At 45.7% G+C, this 25,207-nt stretch overlaps 1 protein-coding gene across 6 annotated transcripts; it reads right to left on the reverse strand.

Moving 5' to 3' along the window:
- Nucleotides 1-4,640: 4,640 nt before the first annotated feature.
- LOC125395986 (zinc finger and SCAN domain-containing protein 22) lies at nucleotides 4,641-15,247 on the reverse strand. 6 transcript variants are annotated; one of them, XM_048427751.3, is made up of 4 exons: nucleotides 14,528-15,247; nucleotides 13,768-13,836; nucleotides 9,731-10,211; nucleotides 4,641-7,470 (listed from the first exon to the last, which is right to left on the reverse strand). In XM_048427751.3, the coding sequence occupies exons 3-4, from the start codon at nucleotides 10,131-10,133 to the stop codon at nucleotides 6,392-6,394; spliced, it is 1,482 nt and encodes a 493-aa protein (XP_048283708.3). In that variant the 5' UTR covers nucleotides 10,134-10,211; nucleotides 13,768-13,836; nucleotides 14,528-15,247; the 3' UTR covers nucleotides 4,641-6,391. The 6 variants fall into 6 exon arrangements, with proteins under 6 accessions (XP_048283708.3, XP_048283704.3, XP_048283703.3 ...); XM_048427747.3 differs by having other exon boundaries at nucleotides 13,768-13,896; XM_048427746.3 differs by having other exon boundaries at nucleotides 13,768-14,019.
- Between the last annotated feature and the right edge of the window lie 9,960 nt (nucleotides 15,248-25,207).

Here is a 25,207-nt window from a genome sequence, read left to right on the forward strand (position 1 = left end):
CTCATTACAGATGATTGTACAGTGAGCTACCATGTGGTTGCTGGGAATTAAACTCAGGACCTCTGGAAGAGCAGCCTGTGCTCTTAACCTCTGAGCCATCTCTCCAGCCTGACACTTTACTAACACAAATAGGCAAGGAAAGGCAAATGGTTAGAGCAGGTGGAGGCAAGAAGCAGCTAAAGAGGCAGACTCTATCTAGGATTTGGAGTCAAATATAGTTGTGGCAGAAGCCAGCAGAAACAAGTGATATGTACTTGCCTTAGAGGAGTCAGATCAGAAGCTTGGTTCAGAGAAGCTGAGTCCCATGGAAGAGATCTCATCTATGCCATGTCTGGGTTTTAGCACCAGATGAATGAAACAAAAAAAAAAAATGAGGATGTGATCACTCCTAGGTATGGTTGAGGAGAAGGACTTCATTGTAGATATGAGGGAGAAAACAACCAGAGGCATCTGGAAGGGTCCAGACTAAACTGGGACATGCGAGGAGGTAGGGGGAGGGAGAAGAGAGAGCAAAGAGAGTACTTGGGAACCCAGAGACCAAGAGCACAAAGATAAAAGGGCCAGGGGACAAAATGGCTGAGATTTTATAGGAATCAGGGAAGCTGGGGGAAGGGAAGTCCAGATCATTTTCTGGGCTAGAAAGTTTAGTGTAGGAGGCTGGGTATGCTAGCCAGGGTGACTCTATAACAGGTACTGAGAGATGCTAGGAGAACCTGCGACTAGAATCTACTTTGGTATGTTTAATAGCCATTTGTCCTGAGTTTGAAGCCTAACACTCAATGATTCTTTTGCTTTTCTTTGCTATATAGTTAAGAAACTTACTCATTTGAAGTCAAAAGCATGGCTATCACTTTATAGACCAATAGAGCAATAATCTTGACTTCTAATCTTCCTTCCTCTATCTCCTGAGTGCTGGAATTACAGGCACATGCTACCATGCTCTACTTTATGTAGGCAAGTACTCTACCAACTGATCTATACCCACAGCCCTATCCTTACTTATATTTAGGTTTTATTGAGACAGAGTTGGGTAGCCTGGTCTGGTCCCAAACTCACTGTGAAGCTGAGGCTGACCTTGAACTTCTGAGTCTCCTGCTTTCTTTTCTTCCAAGTGTGGGATCTAGGGTTTTATGTATGCTAGGAAACATTCTGCCAAATAATCCAAACCCAGGTCCTCACTGGGTTTCTTTAACTTGGCACATTGCATTTATGGCTAGACCTTTCCTGTGCATTTCGGGATGCTTCCATAAACAAAATACAAGTAGTGTTATATTGCTACAGCCTTATATATCTCGAGACACAGACAATTGCCTAGAAGATAGAATTGTCCCCATGTTGAGAACCACAGATATATATATATATTTTCACTTGCTTTTATTCAGGAAACGGGAGTAAACAATACTAAAAATGTAAGACTAGCATTAAATGCTTGAGTCACAAACCTAAAAACTAGGGACAATGGTATGGTTGTGGCCTTCCCTGCTCCAAAGAGAGATGGATAATGGTAAGATGATTTAGCACCAGACCTGATGACCTGAGTTCAATAGCCCGAACCCACATGGTAGGAGGAGAGAACCAACTCTCACAGTTGTCCTCTACCTCTTCGGGTGCTCCAGGACATGTTAGTGTGCATGCCCTTGCCTCCTGCTAAATAAATAAATGTAAACCATAAAATAAAACAGCCAACATCCAGAGCCTGCCCTGGAGATGCCTAGTCACAGTGTTTAGGAGGCTGTGGCAGGAGGATGGTGAGCTTGAGGCTAGCATAAGCTAAAGAGGGAGACTTTCAAAATGCCAGGAAAAAAAAAAAAGACAAACACCGTCCCCTCCCAAGTGCCCATGAGCAGTTTCCTGTTTGCTGTTGTGAAGAGCGTGACAGTGATATAAAACGACCTACCATCTTGCAGAACTTCACTGAGATGAAGACAGTGGGTGTTACTGGGGAAACCAAGTACAAGATTCAGGATGGTGACTTCCATTCACCTGGCATACTGTACTTTCTTCAGCTTCTCCTGAAATTGTCTCTCTCCTTTTTATAGTTTTCAAAATTCTTTTTAAAAAATATTTTTATTTTGCCAGGTGGTAGTGACTCACTCCTTTAATCCCAGCACTCAGGGAGGCAGAGGCAGGTAGATCTCTGTGAGTTCGAGGCTAGCCTGGGCTACAAAGCAAGTTCCAGAATAGCCAAGGCTACACAGAGAAACCCTGTCTCAAAAATTCAAAAAGAAATTATTTTATATGTGTGTGTATTTTGCCTGCATGTATGTTTTATTTGCTGGCTTGGTGGCCATGAATGTCAGAAGGCAGCAACTGATCCTTGGAACTGGAGTTATGGATGGTCTTGGGCCACCATGTGGATGTTTCAAAATAAACTCAGGTCCTCTAGAAGAGCAGCCAGTGCTTTTAACCACGAACCATCTCTTTAGGATTAGTTTTCAAGATTCTGGTATAAGTAGGTAGGTGTGGTAGTTATTGCCTGTAATTCCAGCACTTGGAAGGCAGGAGAATCAGAAATTTAAAGTTATCCTTGGTTACATAGTGAGTTCCAGGCCAGCCTGAGCTATATGAGATCTTGTCTCAAAATAACAAAATTGGATGAAGGCAGAAATCAAAGACTAAATGGGGGGAGGGAGGCATTATGGGAACTGACTAAAGGGAGTTGGCTCGACCAGGTTACTCTATCCGAGACCAGGAGAACAAATAGGGTTCACACTGCCTTGGGGGCTTTACTTCTTCTTTACACCGGTTGCACTTATAGTTATCAAGGGAACTTTGATACTCAGTGTCCTGCACTACTTTTATAGACCAGGTTTCAGAAGGAGGGAGGCCTGTTCATTGGGATATTTTAGTACTTTCCAATCTAACTTTTACCTGAACCTGGCAGGGGATTGGTATGCCATTTCAGCGGTCACCATCTCCTTGATAACACAAGTAATTGTTTCATTTATGGGGGGGGGGGGTCGGGGAATCGCCTGGTACTGTTGCCACAACATACAACCCCTCCCTCCTCAATCAGTATACAGGACGGTACAACTCCTCCCTCAATCAGTATACAGTAGGGCGTCTACAGGACTACATTTCCCACCAGGTTTTTCCGCTGCTCCCCTCCCCGCAGGTCGCAAGCCCTGAAGGCCGAGGGATGGTGGTCCACTGCACGTAAGGTTCCATGCTGGCAGCCCACATGATTATGTGGCATTCTGTTTAGTCCTGCTGCTCTGGCCTTCAAAACGGGAACCTTTGGGCCCACAATGAGTCTGCCACCCCCTCCCCAAGCGTTGGTAGAGGCGCGAAACAGCACACTTCCGGTCCCAATCTTTTGCTCCGGTCTTGCCCCTTGTACAGATGAGTTCCTGCAATCCACTGTGACTGGGAGACGGTAATTCATGAAGGGAAGTGCCAGGCCTATTACTCGCCTGGCCGTGGTGGCCAACTTCGGGATCCCCTGTCCTCACGGCTTCACCTGGACTTTGCACTTGCTCTTTCCCTGGCGCCTTAAGGCATTTTCTTTCTGCTTCAGATTCAACTACAATGTCCTCATTTCAAAGAGGCTGGAGGAACCCATTATCTCCCTTCCTGCAAATTCTAGTGCACCTCTCAGGTCCTTTAAGTAATTTTCTTTGTTAAATGTTCTCCTTTGTTTCTTGCCGGCATTTTCCTATAAAGGCAGGGTCTGACTCCCTAGTTCCGAGTGCCCACGAAGGGACCATTGAAAAGACACTACAGGTGCAGAAGGGACTCAGGCCTGCAAAAAAAGGACAATCAAGTCCTGTGGTGTCCTATGTAGCCCTTGTCACTGTTAGTATACAGTGAGACAGACAACCTAGGCTTGAGCTTGGGAACTGTCGATTGGGTTAAGGTTGATCTGTGACCTAGAGAGGTGGGATTGCCTGGGACTAGGCAGTTTTGTGTTAACCATCAGCCATCTGTGGTGCTTCTGTTTTACCCAGGCAGAATCGTGGTTAGGCTAGTAGACTATTCATGTGCTGATCTTGGTAGCATTGGTTTCCCTTGGTGCTTGCCTGCCGCCTCTGCTCAAGCCGCGCAGAGAACAGCAGCAGAGGGCGCCCCCTAGTGTTATAATCCTTGTGCAGACATTGAGTATCTCCAGTCCTGGCCTCCTCACTAGTGGTAGAGCTCTCGTGTTGGCCTACATGTCTGGATTCTTCAGCTCTCAGTGGCAATGGGCATTGTGGGTAACAGGCAATCTTAGGTATTAGGATTCCTTAACTCTCCACAGCAGTCTGCGTTACAGCTCTTGGCCCTGGGTCTGAGAGCTTGGGCCTAAAGACCTGGCAGCTTTGTATTCTAGAGATCAGAGCCCGGTGGGTGCCAGCCTGTCTGGCCTGAACTGTCCATTTCAGTATCATAGACATCTTGTGAAGAGAAGGCCTGTGTGTGTGAACTTTGTATTCACGCATTGTTTCCACCCCAGGGCACAGCTGTACCACATACACAGGGACCAGGAACCCTGCAAACTGGGGGCGGGTTCTCAGTCCTATCTAAATGCCCTGCATCTAAACCCTCCGTGGAGTAGCCAGTGCCTGCGGGCCTGTAGTGTGACCTTTGCTCAGAGGATCCCCCACTGGCCACACAGAAGCAATTGTTGGAGCAGCCCAACCTGTATGCAGCTTCCACCCACGTGGTAGGAATTTCAGTACTTTTATTGAAATTCTCCAGTTTGCAACTCTCCTGGTGGTCTCTGTTCTTGTGTGTGATAGTCAGGTGAGGCCACAAGAGGAGACATGGGAGGCTCAGGAAAACAAAGTGTATTATGCCAATGGGTTTAGATACCGTATCTCACGTAGATCCATGACTGAGGACCTTGTGAAGTCATCCGTGTTTGTCAAGAGGCACAAGAGCCAGGGGATCCTCTTTCTGAGGTTAAGGAAGTCAGGCAGAGTAAATAGGTTATGATTTTAGGACTGGCAGAGTGCTGGCATCCCCTAAGTCTATGGCACCCAGGGTTTAAGGAAGACTCAGTATAGCCATGTTTTGTTTTGACTACTGCAGCCAGGCTTATGTGCGCACAGGGGCTCCAGGTGGAGGACAGTAACTATCCAAGGGATGTATTGGTCACACTCCTGGAGACCCTGGGAAGGGTCTGTGCATCTTGTGCCCTGTCCACAGCATGAACTATTTTGTGTCCTTGGGAGCGCTGGTCTGTGCATTCTGTAAGAAGCACAAGTACCGTGACATGGTGAGAGGTTTGAGACAGCGGTGAATGGGGCCCCACAGCAGCAAGGAGGGTCAGGTCAGAATGGCTGGGGAAGCTCCTCAAGGACACCTGCGATATCAGAGGACCGAGGGCTTCCGAGTTCCAGGGACAGGCAGAGAGGCACACAGGTGGGAGAGAGTTGGCTGGCATTGGGAGGTAAGGCTACAGGAGTGGAAGGTGCGAGAGGAGGCCAGGTCTGGAGCAAACAGACAAGGCAAGGAGTGTAGTTTGCCCAACAGGCAGACTAGTACTTTGAAACCACTTTTACATCACTGTGCAACCAAGACAAACATTCATATACACAGTTGAGGGTAACTAGAACAATTGCTTGGGCCGAAGTGACATGTATCCTGGCATACTTGTACCTCATTCACCAAAGTTTGCTGGAAAGGTGACTCACCGGGCAACTTCCTCCCCTGGAGTGACACAATATGACTGGGTAGCAAAAAGAGCCGCAGCAGGAAGAAAGTGGGTGGGGATGGAATTAAGGCCGGAAGGAGTGAGAAAGAAGAGCCCTGATAAAAATCCAGTGGGGGCCATGAGAGCTCACGGAAGGTGATGCTGGAGGAGGGGCTAGATTAGAGATGAGCCCGAGGTGAATCCACAGGGCTGGAGCCTGAGACGTGGGAGGACAGGACGAGAGTGGGCAAGTGTCAAGCAGCATGGTAGCTGCAGACAGGGAAAGCACGAGTGGGATGGCATGGAGAAGGCCACACCGCAGACGGCCTCACAAGTGTCTCGGCGTTAGTATACACTAATGTGGTGGGGAAGCAGGGAGGAAGGCATGGAGTGAGCCTGGCAGGCATCCTTTCTAGGCTGAACAGCAAAGGAACTGGCAAGAACAGTAGCCATGTGAGAATGTGAAGCTTGGGCCTTCCTACCTAGAGGATCACCTAGAGGTCATCTGAGCAACGCACATCTTTAGCTCAGGTATCTTTTCTCTGGGACCAGCCTGAGTGGGAGAGAGAGGGCAGTAGGAGCTTCTAGAAGTTTCACCGATTAGTCTGAATCTCTATGTTCATTAGGGGGTTCACCTGGGACCTCAAATGTAGAGGTGTACCCAGATGGCCCCAGTCTGCCCTTAGACACTGGGTGACACAGTTATCCACCAGTGGGGTTCCTGGCTCCTGTGGAATTCAGGGTTCTCTGAGGGAGGCTGTGCTGTGGTGTTTCCAGTCACTGGAGCACAGTGACGTGGATCTTTAGGTGGACCATGAGAGCTGAGCTGCGGCTGAAGGTCTTCCCACAGTCACTGCACTTGTACGGCTTCTCTCCCGTGTGCGTGCGCTGGTGCTCAATGAGGGAGGAGCTCTGCGCGAAGGCCTTTGGGCAGTCCTTACACCGATAGGGCTTCTCTCCAGAGTGGATTCTCAGGTGCCGGACCAGAGCCGAGCAGTCACTGAAGGCTCTCCCACACACGTCACACCTGTAGGGCTTCTCCCCAGTGTGGATGCGCTGGTGCTGTGTCAGGTGGGTGCTCTGGCTGAAGGCCTTGCCGCACAGATCACACTCATAAGGCCGCTCCCCGGTGTGTACCCGCTGATGCTGGGTGAGGTGGGTGCTGCGGCTGAAGGTTTTGCCACACTCCTCACACTTATAGGGCTTCTCCCCAGTATGAATCCTCTGGTGCTGCGTCAGGTGGGTGACCCGCCTGAAGGCTTTCCCACACTCTTTGCATGCATGGGGCTTTGCTCCTGTGTGGACAACCTGGTGTTGGGCAAGGTGGGTGCTCCGACTGAAAGCCTTCCCACACTCGACACAGGCATAGGGCATCTTCTGAGAGTGGCTCTTCTGGTGGGCCTCCAGAGCTGAAGTATTCTGGAATGTTCTCACACATTCACCATACGTGGAGGGCTTCTTTCCTGAGTGTGTATCTGGAGGCACTGTCCCATAGTCATACAGCGTGCCAAGTTTCTCCTCTGAAGAAGCCTTGTCTTGGGAAGGGAAGCTGGGCCACATGTTGGAACTGTTTCCTGAGACATCAGACTCATAGCCAGGCTGGTCTTTGGGGGCACCCATGTGAGACCCCAGGTCTTTTCTGAAACCCATCTCTTGGGCAGCAGACTTCATCCAGAGTGCTCCTAGGAGCTCTGGCTGGCTCTCAGAGCTGCTCTCAGGTTTACATGTGTGGGCAAAGGTGGATTTGGGGGAAATGACTCCTGCGGGTGTTTCAGTGGCTATGTCTGGTGGGTGTAACTCGTCTGTGCTGCTCTGTTTACAACTTGCCTCTTCGTGTTGCACTCCGGGTTCCCACCCTGGAATCATGCAAATCATACTGTTACTTCCCCTGCTACCAGTCACCACACAAGCCTCTCTATCTGTTTGAGGCCCTGTCCACACATTTGTCACATGGTCCCATTTCCAAGGGGAAGCTTCCCCTTTGGTGTCTTGGGTAAGAAAAAGGATCCAGGACTGTCCTCTTATACTACCCTAAACTGCATCATGGTTCTGATTTTTTCCTCACCCAATCAAGCCATCTGTCTTGCCAAGGCTCCTGATCTGATTAAAATGCCCAAAGGCAAACTTACATGTGGATAAGATCTGAAAAACAAGAGTGGAGGAAGCTGGGCCTTGTCAGGTACCTGTGCATCAGCTCCTGGCAATCTGGGGCAGGGCCAAGTTCTGAGTCCAGGCGCTGTCCCTTAAACTCAGAGGCCGTCTTTGGGAACAGTGGCTGAATGAGAATCAAGCCAGATGCCTGTGACTGCCACTTCTCACAGCAGAACTCTAGGTAGATATCTGGTTTGCTTCTGAAACTCCCTGATTTGAGTAAACAGGAGGGAGAGACGCACCTGCACTGACCTGCTCTCCACGGGAGCAAAGGGTACCTGAGGATACTTCATCTGGCAGTGTTTACAGATGAGTCCCAAGGATGAGTCAGAGAAGTATGCAATAGCTGGCCTTCCAGTCTATCCTTGGGCTGAGTAGACTTAGAAACAGGGCTCCAACCCCAGACTTTGAGGTGCCAAGTTGTCAATCCTTAAGTTTAGCACTGCCATCATCTGGACCTCATTATGTGATAGTGCTTGCTTGCCTGGGCCGCTGGCTTATGACTCCAAGTGCACTGTGTAACTTTCACTGCCTCATCCTTTCCAGAAGGAGGTACTTAGTGGTTTCACTGTAGATGAAGAGATTGAGGCCCAGGGGAGGTGCTGAGCTCCAGGTACACGATCACAGGGTTATGCATGGTCAGGAGACAGAGCCGGAAGGATCTCTGAGTTCAAGACCAGCTGGTTTCTAGAGCTTGTTCCAAGATAGTACTACATCATAGTTCCAAGCCAAGAGCTACATAGTAAGACCCTGTCTTAATAAATGAATAAGTGAGTAAAATCATAAGATGGTAGTAGAGATTCTGAGGGACATGGACTTGCTCTGGAAGTCCTGGACTAGACTGTACAGCGCTTGGGCCCTTGCATCCTACCAGACATCTCTGGGCAGGGAATAGATGTGTGAATCTCCTTGAATGACAAGTACCCACTCCAGTCAGGGCCATCTATCCATCCCCCAGATCCCGTAGGCCAGCACAGGGAAGGCCACAAGAGGATACACAGGGATACTTACTTCTCTCCCCCTCCCTCTCACTCAAGGCATTCAGTCATTTCTTCTGGGCAAGGAGCCACACTTCCTTTGGGGAAGAGCCCCAGGCTCACTGAATTCCTGGGATTTGACTGTCCAAAGGCAAACACAGATCTGATTGGCTCACACTAGACATTGCTTGCTGTTTTCCCCCTGTCTACTTGAGTAATAAGCCAGGAACCTTTGGGGAGATGGTGATAAGCTAGGGATATAGCTCAGCTGGCAGAGTGCTTACCTATATCCCTAGCACCAGCATCTGAAGCTGGGTGTGGTAGCACGTGCCTGTAATCCCAGCATTTGGGAAGTGGAGGCAGGAGGATCAGAAGATCAAGGTCTTCTATGTAGCAAATTTGAGGTTAGCTTTGGTACAAAAGACCTCGTCTTTTTTTTTTTTTTTTTTTTTTTTTTTTTTTTAAATAAGGGCTGGAGAGCGGTTAAGAGCACTGGCTGCTCCTCCAGAGAACCCGGGTTCAATTCCCAGCACCCACATGGCAGCTCGTACCTGTCTGTAACTCCAAGATCTGATACCCTCGCTGGGCCGCTGATGGTGCACACCTTTAATCCCAGCACTTAGGAGGCAGAGGCAGGAGTCTCTGTGAGTTCAAGTCCAGTCTGTTCTACAGAGCAAGTCCCAGGATAAGTTCCAAAGCAACACAGAGAAAGCCAGACCTAAAGGAGATATGGAATGTGAGAGTAGGTGAGAGCAAGCAGGCCGAGTATCAAGGCTCCCTGAGTGTATCTTCTGGATACCGATGTGTCTAAGCCCCTTACTCCTAACTGCGTGGGATGTGGTCACGTGTACCCATGGCTAAGGTACAAAGGTGAGAACGAGCACCCCAGCAGCAATCTGTAACTAGAGCTAGCTTGACCTACATTCCAGCCAGGCTGTGCCAATGCTCTCTGTGGCCGACTACCTCTTTACCTGCTGCTCCTCCTTACCGCTCTTGTCCAGCAACTGAGTCAGATCCTCCACCAGAATGGCAGCCTCCTTTCCACTCTTTGGGCACTGAGCCCCGACCCAGGCCTGGATCTCAGGGGGCAGTGCGCCCAGGAACTGCTCCAGCACCAGCAGCTCCAGCATCTGCTCTTTGGAGGACGACTCTGGCCTCAGCCACTGGCAACACAGCTCTCGCAGTTGTGCCAGCGCCTGATGGGGGCTGGATGCCTCCTCATAACGGAAGTGCCGGAAGCGCAGGCGTGCAGCCTCAGGATGGGCAATAGGGCTAGGGCTGCATCCCTGGCTCTGGCAGAGGCTAGCTTCTTCCTCCTCTTTCACCTTCACCTGAAGGAAGCTGTCCTGTTCCCAGAGTACTGGGCTCAGAGGGCACTTGGGGATGGCCATGGGGCAGATGAACTCAGTGAGACACGAGATGGCTGGAGCCTCAGAACTGGGTCTGTAGAGATGTTAGAGCTTCACCATCTGAAAAGAGGGAGAGGAGATGCAGGTTTGAGGTAGCCAGACTGGTCTCCAATTCACCATCTTCCTGCCTCATCCTCCTCTGTGCATGCACTACCATGCCTACTACTTGCTTCTTTTTAGATGTATGTATTTGGGTCAGTGAGATGGATTATCAGGAAAAGGTGCTTGCCACCAAGCACTTATCCTCACATGGGAAAAGATGAATGTACAATGAGGACCCTAAGAGAGACATACATGGATCGAATCTACATGGGAAGTAGAAAAAAAGACAAGATCTCCTGAGTAAAATGGGTGCATGGAGACCATGGGAAAGGGTAGAAGGGAAGGGGAGAGGAAGGTAAGGGAGCAGAGAAAAATTATAGCTCAATAATATCAATAAAAAAGTCAACTTGAAATAAAAGCCTCAGGGGGAAAAAAAAAGATGAATGTAATGATCATGGTAGTGTCCGTTCAGAGCTGAGGACAATGCTCAGTGGTCCCATGCATTCAGAATATACAACAGGGGCTGGAGAGATGGCTCAGTGGTTAAGAGCACTGGCTGCTCTGCCAGAGCTCCCGAGTTCAATTCCCAGTAACCATATGGTGGCTCACAGTCATCTGTAATGGACTCTGATGCTGTAGACATACTGGTATGTAGGCATACATGTAGATAGAGCACTCATACCAACAAAACAAAACAAACAAAAGAATCAAAACAAAATATACAACATGGAGGAATGCATTAAGCTCCAGCAGAAAATTTCAAACCCATAATTACAATGGTCTTGGTTAAATTTGATGGGTCTCAAAATCAAAACAGTTATGAATGTGGGAAGGTCTGTAAGGAGGAGGATAATGGGTGGGAGGAAGGCTGGGGGGTTATAGTAATGAGAATGCATGTTGTATGAAATTGTTATCAAATAACAAATCCAATACAGTTAAAAAAAAGGGGAGCAGGCAATGGGATGGCTCCACAGGTGAGGGTGCAGGAACCACATGAGTGGAGGAAGAGAACTGACTGTTGTATATTGTCATTTGATTGAGTACCACATGTGAAAATAAAAAATCTCCTTAGAGGCCGAAGAGATGGCTTAGCACCCACTTAGTGGCTCACAACTGTCTGCAATTTCAGTCCTAGGTTGTCTGACACCTTCTTCTGGTTTTCATTAGGCATGCATCTAGTACACAGACATACATGTAGGCAAAACACCCATACACAGAAAAACAAGATCATAAAACCAAAGAATAAAGTAACTTCAACAGAGCTAAGGAGATGGCTCAGTTGGTAAAGTGCTTGCTGAGTAAGCATGGCCTGGGTTTGGATACCCAGCACTATAAGAAGCCAAGCATGGCTGTGCAGGTCCATAACCCTAGCACAGAGGGAAGCAGAGACAGGCAGATCCCCAGGGCTCACTGGCTAGCTGTAGATTGAGAGATCTGGTCTCAAAACAACAGTAGCAGCAGCAGAGGTGGAAAGTGATAGAGGCAGAATCCTGATGTCAACCTCTGGCCTTCACGTGAAGTACACACACACACACACACTATAACAAACTCAAGGGACATAAGATATATTCCTATTTCAGGTGAAGACAGAAAAGTCTTCCAGCTAGGGAAGGATTAGCAAGAAAGTGAGCTGCAAATACAAGCAAATCCATGGCTAGCCACAGAGCCATGTCTCCTGTCTCTTATACATTGCCCATTTTCCTATCTTTTGACTTGATAAGCACATGGTGAATTATTCACTTTATCTGCTGTTTCCCTGTGGAACTATGTAATGAGACTGGCCTCCAGTTTACCATCCTCCTGCTTCATCCCCAGTGCATGTTCTACTATGCCTGACTACCTTGCTTCTTTTCAGATGTGTGTATTTGGGCTATTGAGATGGCTTATCAGGTAAAGGCATTTGCTGCCAAACCTGATGACATACGTTTGATACCTAGGACCTATATGGTAGAAGGAAGAACCTGACTATTAAGAGTTTTGTACTGTAAGAGAGACTTACATAGATCTAATCTACATGGGAAGTAGAAAGTAGAAAAAGACAAGATCTCCTGAGTAAATTGGAAGCATGGGGACTTTGGGAGAGGGTTGAAGGGGGGAGGGGAGAGGCAGGGGGAGCAGAGAAAAATGTAGAGCTCAATAAAAATCAGTAAAAAATGCCCCCCAAAGTGTTGTGCTGTAGTATGCATGCACATAAAGAAATAAATATAAAAGTTTGAGATCAGCTGGGTGGTGGTGGGGCGTGCCTTTAATCCCAGCACTTGGGAGGCAGAGGTAGGTAGATCTCTGTGAGTTCAAGGCCAGCCCAGTCTACAGAGCAAGTTCCAGGACAGTCAGGGCTACACAGAGAAACCCTGACATGAAAAAAAATGTCAGCCGGGTGGTGGTGGCGCACGCCTTTAATCCCAGCACTCGGGAAACAGAGTCAGGTGGATCTCTGTGAGTTCGAAGCCAGGCTGGTCTAAAAGAGCTAGTTCCAGGACAGGCTCCAAAGCTACAGAGAAATCCTGTCTTGAAAAAACCGAAAAAAAAAGTCTAAAATCAACATGTTTAAAGCTGTACATTTTCTTCTAAACAGCTCTAATTGTATATCACAATTTTGTTCAGTTCTATTTACATTTTTATTTATTTGAGGCAGAATCTCTTATGAAGCCCAGGATAGCCTTGATATAGAAATCTTTATGCCTTAGCCTCCTGGGTGCTGAGATTACAAGCATATACCACCATAGCCTACTTCATTATAATTTAGTTTAAAATATTTTCTAATTTTTGCTGTGGTTCTTTATAATTCAGGGCTTATTTGGAACTCTGCTGCTTATGACTAGGGGTGCGGTTTACTAAAAGTTACTGAATTGTATACTTTGAAATGGTGAGTTTTAGGCTGGGTGTGGTGGCACATACTTTTCATTTCAGGACTATGGTGGCAGGGGCAGGCATAACTTTGAGTTCTAGGCCATTCAGTACTACATAGTGAGAATTTGCCTCAAAAATAGATAGACAGACAGACAGACAGATAGATAGAAAAACGTTTAGCCAGGTATGGTGACACATACCTATAATCTCACCACTCAGAAGGCCAAGGCATGAAGATTTAGAGTTCAAGGCTATACTGGGCTAGAGAGCAAGACTCTTTTAGCAGTAAATAAATAACTAAATGGTGGCTTTTGATTATGAGAATCTCAATAATGCTGGCTTTTTTATTTATTTCTTTTCAGTCCTGGGCAAATACCTTGTCCTTATTAGGAATTCTCGCCCTTCTGTATGGCAGGCCTCTACACAAAAGACAACTCTGCAGAGGTTCTGCCCCTACCCTGCTTTATTTCTTACTACTCTCTACCATTTGGTGGATAGCACAATTGTATGACTATTTGTTTATTATCCACCTGCTATCACTGCAGTGTCCACACCTTAAGGGTTAGGGACTTTTCAGTACAGGCATGGTGGCACATGCCTGTAATTCCAGCACTTGGGAGGATGAAGCAGGAGGATTGCAACTCTGAAGGCTGTCTGAGCTACCTAACAAGACAAAAGGGAGGGGGGGGGGCAAAGAGATGGCTCAGCAGGTAAAGGTACTCACCATGGAAGCCTGCTGTGCTGGCTTCCAAAAAGGTGGATGTAGGAGAACACATCTGTAATCCCAGCACTTCTATGGCAGGATGGGAGGCAGAGACCAGAGAATCACCAGGAAGTTTGTGGGCCAGCTAGTCTGGAGTATGCAGTGCGGCAGAAACAAGGAGAGAGACAGAGAGGGCCAGCCAGCTTTCAGAAGTTGTCCTCTGACTTCCAGGCTCATCCCATGCCATACCCACATCCACACATGCACATATACCTACAAAATTATTAAAAACAAATAAGGCAGGCATGGTGGCACGGTCTTTAATCCCAGCATTTAGGAGGGAGAGGCAAGCAGATCTCTGAGATTGAAGCCAACCTGGTCTACATAGCTTCGAAAAGAACATGTGCGACACACCGGGCTCAGTTAATACATACTTTATGGTGGAATAAAAGCAGTTCAAGTATTGGTGTGTCTGTGTACACCCAGTGCTTGGCAGGCAGGAGAAACATTTTAGTCAGCATTTCAAGACACAGGGTTTCACTCACACTTGAACTCAGTCACAAACTCACTGGCTCCGTCTCAAGCCCCACCTACAAAGACCATCAAAGAACTATTTCTTTCAGTCGCTTCATCAGTTAGTCACTCGACGTCATATACAAGGACAAGATGTTTTAGACACAGCACAACCTGCCGGGCACATACGACCGGTCGGTCAGTCCCACTTTTTGTTTGTCGGTCTTACACGCGTCAGCCATCCCACACTCTGCCGGTCCTTACTCACGGGCCGTCAGCTTCGGCGTGGGCGTTCGCAGCTCTCAGCCCTCAGTGCCACGGCTCTAGTTCTCACCGGTTCTCCAGAAGTCCCAGCAGACAATTCCGGAGGTACTCTGATGACGAACACACAGGCGCCTTCATGCCCAGAGACCACAACTCCCAACATGCCTAGCTCAGGCGCACGGCCGCAGGGTGCGTCACCTGGACTACAAGTCCCAGAAAGCACAGCGCCAAGTCCCTGGACCCGCTGGGAGTTGTAGGCGTGCATGCATGATGCGGGGAGGGCTCAGGGGAAGGGACGGACTCTTGGTTGGTGTTTGTTGGGATAGAGCTGTCTGTGAGTAGTGGTTGTGTTTGCGCGGGAAGTTGGAGCGTGCACGGTGCAGGTGAATCCTCAGATGGCTCACAATCAACTCACTGTAGTTCCAGGAGTTTTGGTGCCCTCTATTGGCTTTCAAGGCACCAGGCACACAAGTGCTGTACAGATAGACATACAAACAGGCAAAATATCCATATACATAATTTTTAAAAATCACATTTATTTGGTATGTGTGTGTGGGGGGTGTATATGGCATGATGCAAATGAAGAGGTTAGGAGACAGCTTGTGGAACTCAGTTCTCTCTTACCATGTGGGTTCCACTCAAACTCAGTCTTGCAACAAGTACTTTTACCCACTTAGCCATCTTGTCAGTCAGTTTGCTTGTGGTTTTTCTTTTTCTCTTTCTTTCTTTCTTCCTTCCTTCCTTCCTTCCTTCCTTCCTTCCTTCCTTCCTTCCTTCCTTTCTTTCTTTCTTTCTTTCTTTCTTTCTTTCTTTCTTTCTTTTTTTTTGTGCGGTGGAATCCAGAGATTTACTCACATTAACCAATCTTAGCCAACTAATACTTAACACGTGAGACAGTTCAGGGCTAGGATGTTTCAGAACCACGGACAGCTCCCAAGTCTAGGTAAGGCGCTTGTCTCAGAGGTGATTACTGCTGGCATTGGTGAAACTGTTCATGACTTTGCCTGTCTTTGAGCTCCATACAAAGTAAACAGTGCACAGTGTAACAATCTATGTAACGGCCTTAGCTCCATGCTACCAAATTTCATAAATGGTAATCACAGGTTATCTGTATGGGAACTGTGCAGACAACAGCAAGATACAAGCCGCTGAGTTAAGGAGAAAATGGCTAGTACGGCAGATCCTCACTACTCAACTTAGGGTCTTTTTCCTATCTGGAAAAGGGAGTAACAACATGGAAGACTACTTGATCAGGCATTTAATAAATATTGTGGACTTGGCACCACGCCATGAAAGTCAGTCTAAGATGGATGATGACAAATATTTTCTCATAATGTATGCAATGTGTATAATGTAGGTGGGTGTACTGAGGGGACCTGCGTACTGCAGGGTGCTTCCTTCTGGACCCCGAATTGGGTGCAGACAACACCTAAAAACCATGTTCCAGCACAAACGACATGCAGAGAGATCCATTATTAAGCAAGACAGAGACAAAGTGGCTGAATCTGCACATAACAGCAAATATCTTTGCACGTGTTAATTTTTTTAAGTAAATTTTATTAAATTATAAAAGTTTCCATTTCCGCCCCCCTCCCAACACCCTCCCACTCCCCCCACTCCCCCTCCTCCTCCCTCTTCGTCCCCCAGGGCAGTCAGGGTTTCCTGCCCTGTGGGAAGTTCCAGTTCCTTCCCCCTCCCTCCAGGTCCAGGAAGGTGAGTGTCCAAACAGACTGGGTCCCCAAAATCCAGTATATGTAGAGGAAACAGGTCCCAGTGTCATAGCCAATGGCTTTTCAGAAAGACTTCGGGCCAGTCACAGTCAGAGAATCCGGTCAAATTCCGAGAATCTGGTTAGATCACGTCCTCGTTCAGTCCCAGTCCAACTGGCCTTGGTAAACTCTCATCAGATCCGTTCCCTTGTATCAGTGGGTGATAGCATCCCTCGCAGTACTGATTTCGTTTTTCATGTTCTTCCTCCTTCTGCTCCTCATTTGGACCTCGGGGGGCTCAGTCCGGTGCTCCAATGTGGGTCTCCGACTGTATCGCCGTCCTTCGCCAGATGAAGGATCACTCCGAAGGCCCTCTGGATGGAAGCTGGGATGGCTGGCAGGGAAGCTAGCAGGGTGGAGCCAGCAGAGCAGGCTGACCTGGGAGTCTATGGGGTCGGGGAGAGTCCTAGCTCCCCCTCCCCGGGCCCCTGCCGCGGGCCCGAATCAACTCACCACTCCGAAGGCCCTCTGGATGGAAGCTGGGATGGCTGGCGGGGCTGCACGTGTTAATTTTAAGAGGGAAAAGAGGGAGTTCTGTGTTACAATGAGTTAGCTCTGATTGGGTATTTTAATTAGGTGAGTCAAAATGATGAATTTTGATTGGTGAACCTTGATGTTTTGTTGGACCTTGATGATCATTCTCAGGCATGAGTCAGGCATAACATAGTGGCCAAATAAGGAAACAGGCCTCGGTGGCTAGCATAAGGAATGTAGTCTACTGGCTTAGCAGAGGAAAGAAGGGCGATATGTTTGCCATTCTCTGACCTGTGTTTGCCACACTTGGGTGTGCTAGAACACTTCGTGTATTACCTATGTTTTTGGATGGGGGAGGGGAGACTCTGAGGTTGAAAAATGAGTCTATAAGCTCAAAGAATGGATAATAGAGGTCAGTAAGCATGCGAGTGGGTGAGCCTAGAATGTATGGGAAGGAAGATAGATTTGTTCTAAATCAGGGGCCCTATGAATTCTGGTCTAGCTAAGAATTCCCACTATTACTTATATTTTATTTTATTTTATTGAGATAAGGTCTATATAGCCATGACTAACCATTCAAGATCTATCTGGAGTACTTAGCTGTTGGCTCTACCATCCTGGGCTTCTTGTGTTTGGTTGGCTAATAAGGGAAAGGACAAAGGAACTAGGAAGTTTATGTCTGCTTTTTAGCATTTTCACCTTTAGTATTGCATAGTTAAAGCTGTTTCACATGCAACTTCTTTTGTTAAATGAACAACATTTAGGCGTACACAAAACACCTATGACAAAGACACACCACGGTTCCTACTCAGGGAAATTCTGGCAGGATGAGGCAGACTGTAGTGATATTTTATTTATGTTTTATAAATTAAACTTGTCTGAAGACCAGAAGGTAAAACTAAGCTACTAGAGTCTAGGCAGTGGTGTCACATACCTTTAGTTCCAGGATTTGGGAGACAGAGGCAGATGGATCTCTGAGTTTGAGGTCACCCTGGGCTACACAAGATCAGTGCAGAAACGGATTCAGGTGGTGGTAGCTCATACCTTTAATCCCAGTACTAGGGAGTCACACGCTTTTAATCCCAGCACTAAAGAGAAATATAAGGCGAGATGAGAAAGAAATTTGCTCTCTTTCAGTCTGAGGGTTTCTTAGAGGGAAGAGCTCTTTAGTGGCTGGATGCTTTGCTTTTCTGATCTTCAGGTTGAACTCCACTATGTGTCTCTGGGTTTTTATTATTACAGCAGACAATAAGCTATGAAACAAAATTTAAAGCTTACTTTAATAAAAAAGAATCAACATTTCTGTTAAACTTATTTTTTTTAAACTGGTAATACTTTCACATATCGCAAAATTCCAAAAAAATATAAAAAGATAGAGTGAAAATTATTTCTCACCCCAGCTTCCCCCAATTCCTCCCCAAGGGCAGATGGTACATCTACTTACTTTTCACCCTTTCAGAGACTCCATACTTAAGTATAAATAAACAAATGCTTCCTCTCTACACATGAAAAATACTATAAAATTTTACATCTTACTTGTTTCCCTTAAGGTGCCATGAAGACTTCTTCCTTATTAATAATGGCAGTCTCCACTAAGGCTTTGATTTTTATTATGCCACAAACTGTAAAAGAAGCAGCAGGCCGCTTTCCGCTGCCCGGTTTGCAGCTAGATTTACCCAAAATAATTACATGGAAACTGTATTCATTTAAACACTGCCTGGCCCATTAGCTCTAGCCTCTTATTGGCTAACTCTCACATCTTGACTAACCCATACTTAATAATCTGTATGCCACCACAAGGTTGTGGCTTACCAGCATGAGTCTAGCCAGCGTCCGTCTTGGGAAGGGGAATCATGGCGTCTGCCTGACTCTGCATCATTCTCCCAGCATTCTGTTCAATCTACTCCACCTATATAAATCCTGCCCTATCAAAAAGCCAAGGCAGTTTCTTTATTAACCAATGAAAGTAACACATAGATAGATGATCCTCCTACATCAACAAACCATAGTGGATTTGTTTTGAAATTCTTATTTTTGAGAAGCCTTGTACAAATGATCTGCATATGAACAAATAAATCCTCTGGATTTCTCCCCAGTAGGTTTACTGAGAAAACATTCATATGATTTAATAACTGATGAACTGCCTGCCACCCATTCATACCCTCACAGGAAATGTATAGGAAACACCCAGGCCTCTTTGAGAAAAGGTTGGTAAAATAATTGGATAGAGGGCACAATGTTATAATCTTCCAGAAATAAAGCTACAATAAACTCATTAGGGAAAATTCTCAAAATATAGGAAAAACATGCTACAAGAGAATGAGAATAAGAAGAGTTTTCTAATTCTAAAGCTTTGAATGAGAGCTAACTGTACACACATGCACTTTTGCGTTGTATATTCAAAATACACTGTGTGTATGTGTGAGCATAAACATTTAAGACAAAATTATACTGGTGGTGGTGATGCACGACTTTAATCCCAGCACTCATGAGGCAGGGGCAGGCAGGATTTCTGAGTCTGAGGCCAGCTTGGTCTACAGAACAAGTTCCAGGACAGCCAGGGTTACACAGAGAAATCCTGTCTCAAAAAACGAACAAAACAAAAATTTCAATGAAAAGCAGCAAAGATCATCTTTGGATAGTTGAAGCATGAAAATTTTAAATGCTTTAAAAAGTTTTACAATTTTGGGGGGCATTTTCCAAGTTTTGTTACAATGAATTTGTGTCAGTTTTATAAAGAGATAGAAACCACGAAGTCCCTCTAATTTACAGTAATTTCCCTGAGAATCTCTTTCAAAATATATACAAAGAAATCAGTGGGACTATCATTCCTGGATGTGAACTGAAAAATGAAAATTGTTGGTTGTTCTGATTTCACTAAGCCATAATCTCAGCCATACAACATCCACCGCGAGAAACAGGACTGGTTTTGGAATCACAGTGATGAGAACAACACCTGGCTTCCAGAGTATTGGTATTATGGTATGACTGCTGGTGTCTCCCCCCATTTTCATTTGCTTTACCTAGACTAAAGCACAAACACTTGAAGGAGCAGTTAAGGAGTTATAGGTAAAGGCAAGTTTCTGTTTCTCAGAGTCTGGTTCACTTCCTGGGTAGGTCATTTTGTGCAATGTCATCCCTGTCATCTGTTTGCACTGTCAGTGGTAGCTGGGATGAAGTGAACAGATCTAAGATGTTTATATGATAAAAGCACCAGGACCTTTACAAAGGATTGACGAAGAGGAAGGGATCAAAGGCATGTTTTCTGGCTTCAGTGATGGGGTGGGAGATAGTGATATCCATGAAAGGGATTGGGAAGTAGACTGTTGGATAGAAAAGGGCAGTTTTCTTCAGGGTAAGCTGGATATGAGTTCATGGCTTACCTGATGGAGTTAATGGCCATGTTTAGATTTGAATCTCAGAAGTCAGGAGTAGAGACTCAGAAATAGGGCAAACAATGCAAAGCCAGGAATGTGGATGCTAACTGGGGAAGGTGTAGGCATGGCCCCATAGACCATATCACCAGGGATGACCCCAACACTTGGAGTGGGAAAGAGAAGACCAGAAGCTCCTGATTAGGGTTATGCATTTCAGAACCAAGGGGGCAGCAGCCTCAGGTGAGAGGTCGTGGAGATGCATGGCAGCACCCAGTGGTGGGCACAAGAGATTTTGTGAAGCAGCAGGCGAGAGGCCTGAGGTGGAGGCTGACACTGAGGAAATGGGAGAACAAGCAATTCTTTGGAGGGACTGGAGGAGAAGTAGGCAGAGCTGGCTATCTGCCAGTTTATCAACTACTTCCTAATGGCTCTCTTATCTGTATCCATCAGAGATTAGGGATGCTGAACACTACCCTTACTATGATGGATGGCCCCAGGACTCATTCTTTTTTTTAAAAATATTTATTTATTTATTTATTAGGTATACAATATTCTTTCTGTGTGTATGCCTCAAGGCCAGAAGAGGGCACCAGATCTCATTACAGATGGTTGTGAGCCACCATGTGGTTGCTGGGAATTGAACTCAGGACCTTTGGAAGAGCAGGCAATGCTCTTAACTGCTGAGCCATCTTTCCAGCCCCCCCAACTCATTCTTGGCCGACAAATCATAAGTCGATATATGACAAAGGCTTCTGGGAAGGCCTTTCTTTGAAATATCATGGGAGAGATGAATATTGGCCTGGTCTACTTTCCTATCTACCGAGTCAAACCAACAAGTGGCCTCCCTTCTCCAACAAACTGGTGTGCCAATGTGGGTAACAACATCCACATAAAACCTGAGAGGAGGGGGTTGGAGAGATGGCTCAGAGGTTAAGAGCACTGCCTGCTCTTCCAAAGGTCCTGAGTTCAATTCCCAGCAACCACATGGTAGCTCACAACCATCTGTAATGAGGTCTGGTGCCCTCTTCTGGCCTTCAGGCATACATGCAGACAGAATATTGTATACATAATAAATAAATAAATAAATATTAAAAAAAAACCTGAGAGGACTTGAAAAGGAATTCTGAACACTAAAAAACAAGTTAAGCTGCATTTTTCCCGAGTGGACTTTGCTTGGGGTGGCATGTTGTGGCTTCTTTAAGAGAGGTCTTAATGATTCAGTGGTAGCAGCCGAGTGGTTTCAAAACAGCAGCTTCTGCAGCTTCCTGGCTGTGGACCATGCTGCTAGCACAAACTCTCTTTCAGGAAACTGAGCATTTGAATGGGGTTTGTGAGCAGCATGCTGCAGCTTGCTTGATGGCAACTTGGATCAGCTGTATGCCTGGAAGTGGGGTGGTGTGCTTGGCTCAGAGGTGCAAGTGGTTCCACCATGCTGGACTGGGCAGGGCAAGCAGGAAGTACCATATATACCTTAGTAATGGAACAGCTTAAGTTTTAAGAAGCGCTTAGCATTTTAAGAAATGCTCCTGGAAAGTAAAAAAATTACAGAAACACAGTAGAACAGATTCAGACATAAAAGACCTCTAATGGATCACAGTGTTGGATATGTAGGTTTGGAAGAGAAAAGAAAAAGAGTATAGAGAGTTGGAAAAGAAGTAAATGTTTTGTTTTGTTTTTTTAAAAAGGTAAAATCTTTAAAGAGACAGAGTCCAGATAGTCAAAGATTATAAGAAGTAAAGAAAAATAAGCCACATAAAAATGAAAAATTCAGAGTCTGGATTCTGTATATTATTGTGTTATCTTTGCATTTTTTTGACTGTGAATGAGCTAAGTACAGAGAGACATTTCATTGCATGGACTGCTAAGTTAAACCAACATAGTTATCTTGATTAAAAATTTGAGTCTAAGGATATGTTGCTTTGGAAAAGAGTTCTTCTTTTGTTTTCACGGACGATGAGAACTTGTGGATTGCTTTCAGATCAATATGAGTTGATGGAACACGACCCCCTGAAAGGTTGCTGTAAAGGCCCCCCACAAAGAAAATACTTTACTCAATAAACAGCAAGAAGCAGTTTGGAGAAACTACGCCCATATTCCCAAATATTGTCTATAAATGTTTGTTTACACTTAAAGGGGGATATGATATAGATATGAATAATTTGCAGTGGCACAGATCTTGGTTTATTGATACAAATTTAAGGTCAGTCTTGTTATATGTATATTTCTGCTCTTGATTAGGGTGTTGTAATTGTATAGTTTATTTTAAAAAATGTAATGTGTAATTAAGAAATACAGGTTAATAGATAATCACCTATAATAGTCAAGCATGTAGTCATATTATTTAGATTTTATAGATGTACAGGGATATATTTCAGATGGATAGGCATTCTTCAAACTTTTCAAAGACTACAAAATATGGTATTTAAAATGTTTAAGAATTTAGAACTTTTCATGACAATGAGACACATCTGCTCCTGGCAGCACCAGTCTACTTCAAGAAGATGATGAGCTTTTGTAGTATGTTAGGGAATCTTTAGGGTATATTCCCAAGAGTGGTATTGCTGGGTCCTGAGGGAGGTTGACTCCCAGTTTCCTGAGAAACCGCCACACTGATTTCCACAGTGGCTGCACGAGTTTGCATTCCCACCAACAATGGATGAGTGTTCCCCTCACCCCACATCCTCTCCAGCATAGGCTATGAAAAACGAAATCAGTACTGCGAGGGATGCTATCACCCACTGATACAAGGGAACGGATCTGATGAGAGTTTACCAGGGCCAGCCGGACTGGGACTGAACGAGGACGTGATCTAGACAGATTCTCGGAATTTGGCCGGATTCTCTGACTGTGGCTGGCCCGGGGTCTTTCTGAAAAGCCATTGACTATGACACTGGGACCTGTTTCCTCTGCATATGCTGGATTTTGGGGATCCAGTCTGTTTGGATGCTAGCCTTCCTGGACCTGGAGGGAGGGGGAGGGAGCTGGAGCTTCCCACAGGGCAGGAAACCCTGACTGCCCTGGGGGACGGAGGGGAAGGAGGGGGGGAGTGGGGGGAGTGGGAGGGTGTTGGGAGGGGGGGCGGAATTGGAAACTTTTATAATTTAATAAAATTTACTATAAAAAAAAAAAAAAAGAAGATGATGAGCATTGAACCAACTCCTCAAGGAGTTGGTTAGCAGGAGTTGGTTAGCTATTTGGGTAAGAAACTGCTCTTTCTTAGACTGCTTGATGAAATGGACATGTAGGACCCGCAGAGAAATAAATGCTAAACTTGCCTAAAGGTGAGACAATTCTTCCGGGTTCCTGCTTCATGAAAGAGTCTGTTAGACATTCTGCAGGACAAAGAAAAATGTGACTGGCAAGCTGCCAATATAGATGGAACTGTCTTTGAAACTTCCTACTTCATGGAAAAGTCTGCTGAATACTATGGGCCAGTAGGCAAAAGATGGATACCCTAACAGTACAGAAGAAGTTTGGGTGACTGTCCAGGAAGCAAGTTGTCTCTTGCCAATTATAGAATTTTGGAAGTTGCTTACAATCACTTTCTGTTTTCTTAGGTAATATTATATCCTTCTGGAGTCTTTGATGGAGTTGAAGAGTAGATAGTTATAATATAGTTTTCCTCAGTTATGATAAAAGATAAAGTAGATGTAAGCATTGTAACTGTAATTCTTGCTTGATACCTGTTTTGTTATATGTAATTTTTCTATGTTAAAGTTAAAACCTTCTTTTTTATTTAAACAGAAAAGGGGAGGTGATGTGGGAGTCTCCTCTGTGTGCTGTGATTACCATGAATGAATAAAGAAACTACTTTGAACCTATGGCAAGGCAGAATTTAGGTAGGCAGGGAAAGCTAGGCTGAATGCTGGGGGAAAGGGTGGAGTCAGAGAGAAGTGATGGAGCTGCTGGAGACAGATGCTGGGAACTTTAGCCCATAAGCCGCTGTCACATGACAATATACAGATTAATAGAAATGGGTTAAATTAAGATCTAAGAGTTAGCCAATAAGAAGCTAGAGCTAATGGGCCAAGCACTGATTTAATTAATACAGTTTCTGTGTGATTATTTCAGGTCTAAGCTAGCTGGGTAGGTGGGAACCAACAAGTGGCTCACTGCCTCCAACAAATTATAGATGCAATGGCTGTGACTTTAGGACTACAAGAAAAAGGCAGAAAGAACCACAGTTTCATCCCTAAGTGAATCACTGAAATTTTGTCTGTAAACCTGGTGCTCACATGAACATCTGACTTCATTACTTTCTAAATGTAACATATCTAGTTACCGTTGTTTTGGTTATTAGTTGTATGTCCTGTCCCTACTTTTCCTCATTTAGAATATGGTATTACCTCATAGAACTATCACAAAGTCAGTCAGCTGATGATCTTTTTTTAGCTATGTGAATGAAAAGCTACAAGATACACAAGCCAAGGTCTGAGTGGCTGTGAAAAGTCAGACTTGGCAGGGAGAAATGGGAGGCCAACTTCAGAGGGGAATCTGAGTGAAGAGAAGCAAACTCAGGACATCAACAGGGACTTGCGGGCCCCCTAGAGATTAATGAAAAGGACCCAAGTATCCTGGAAGCCAGGTGTACTCCAATGGAGACCCCATCAGTTTTAGGGTTCTTAGGTAAGAACAAACATGAATGTAAGAAGCTGTGATCACCCTGGGTTCTGATGCTGGACAGGTCCCACACAAGAACCAGGATAACTGTTCAAAGCAGTGTACTGAGCAGCGACCGTTCTGTGTCTCTAGAGTATTTGACTCAGTGTCCTGGGCACAGGCTTTTGGGGATAGCTATGTCCATCCCACAGTTTGTTTCCTTCTAGGTTAAACAGGTTCACTTGTTCTATGAGAAACTAGAGATAACAATAGATATTCTTTTTTTTTTTTTGGTCAGGAAGCGCATGGACAAAGGTTGAGGACTCTCCCCGCCCCATGTCTTTTTCTTAAGAGAACATACGGAGGAAGCAGTTAGATAAGGGTAAAGTTTTCTGTGAATGTTAAAATGGTCATTAGAATATCTTGCTTTGTATAAAGTCTACCTTTTCCTGGCATTAAGAGCAG

This window comes from Myodes glareolus, chromosome 1 (assembly GCF_982192425.1).
Source record: "Myodes glareolus chromosome 1, mMyoGla1.1, whole genome shotgun sequence".
In the NCBI taxonomy this organism is placed as follows: Eukaryota; Metazoa; Chordata; class Mammalia; order Rodentia; family Cricetidae; genus Myodes; species Myodes glareolus.

Excerpts from the sequence above, each read along its gene's own strand:
- LOC125395986 (XM_048427748.3), bottom strand. The coding sequence starts at position 10,133 with ATGGCCATCCCCAAGTGCCCTCTGAGCCCAGTACTCTGGGAACAGGAC. Across the intron at positions 7,471-9,730 it reads TCAGTTGCTGGACAAGAGCG|GGTGGGAACCCGGAGTGCAA; the intron begins GTAAGGAGGAGC and ends GCATGATTCCAG.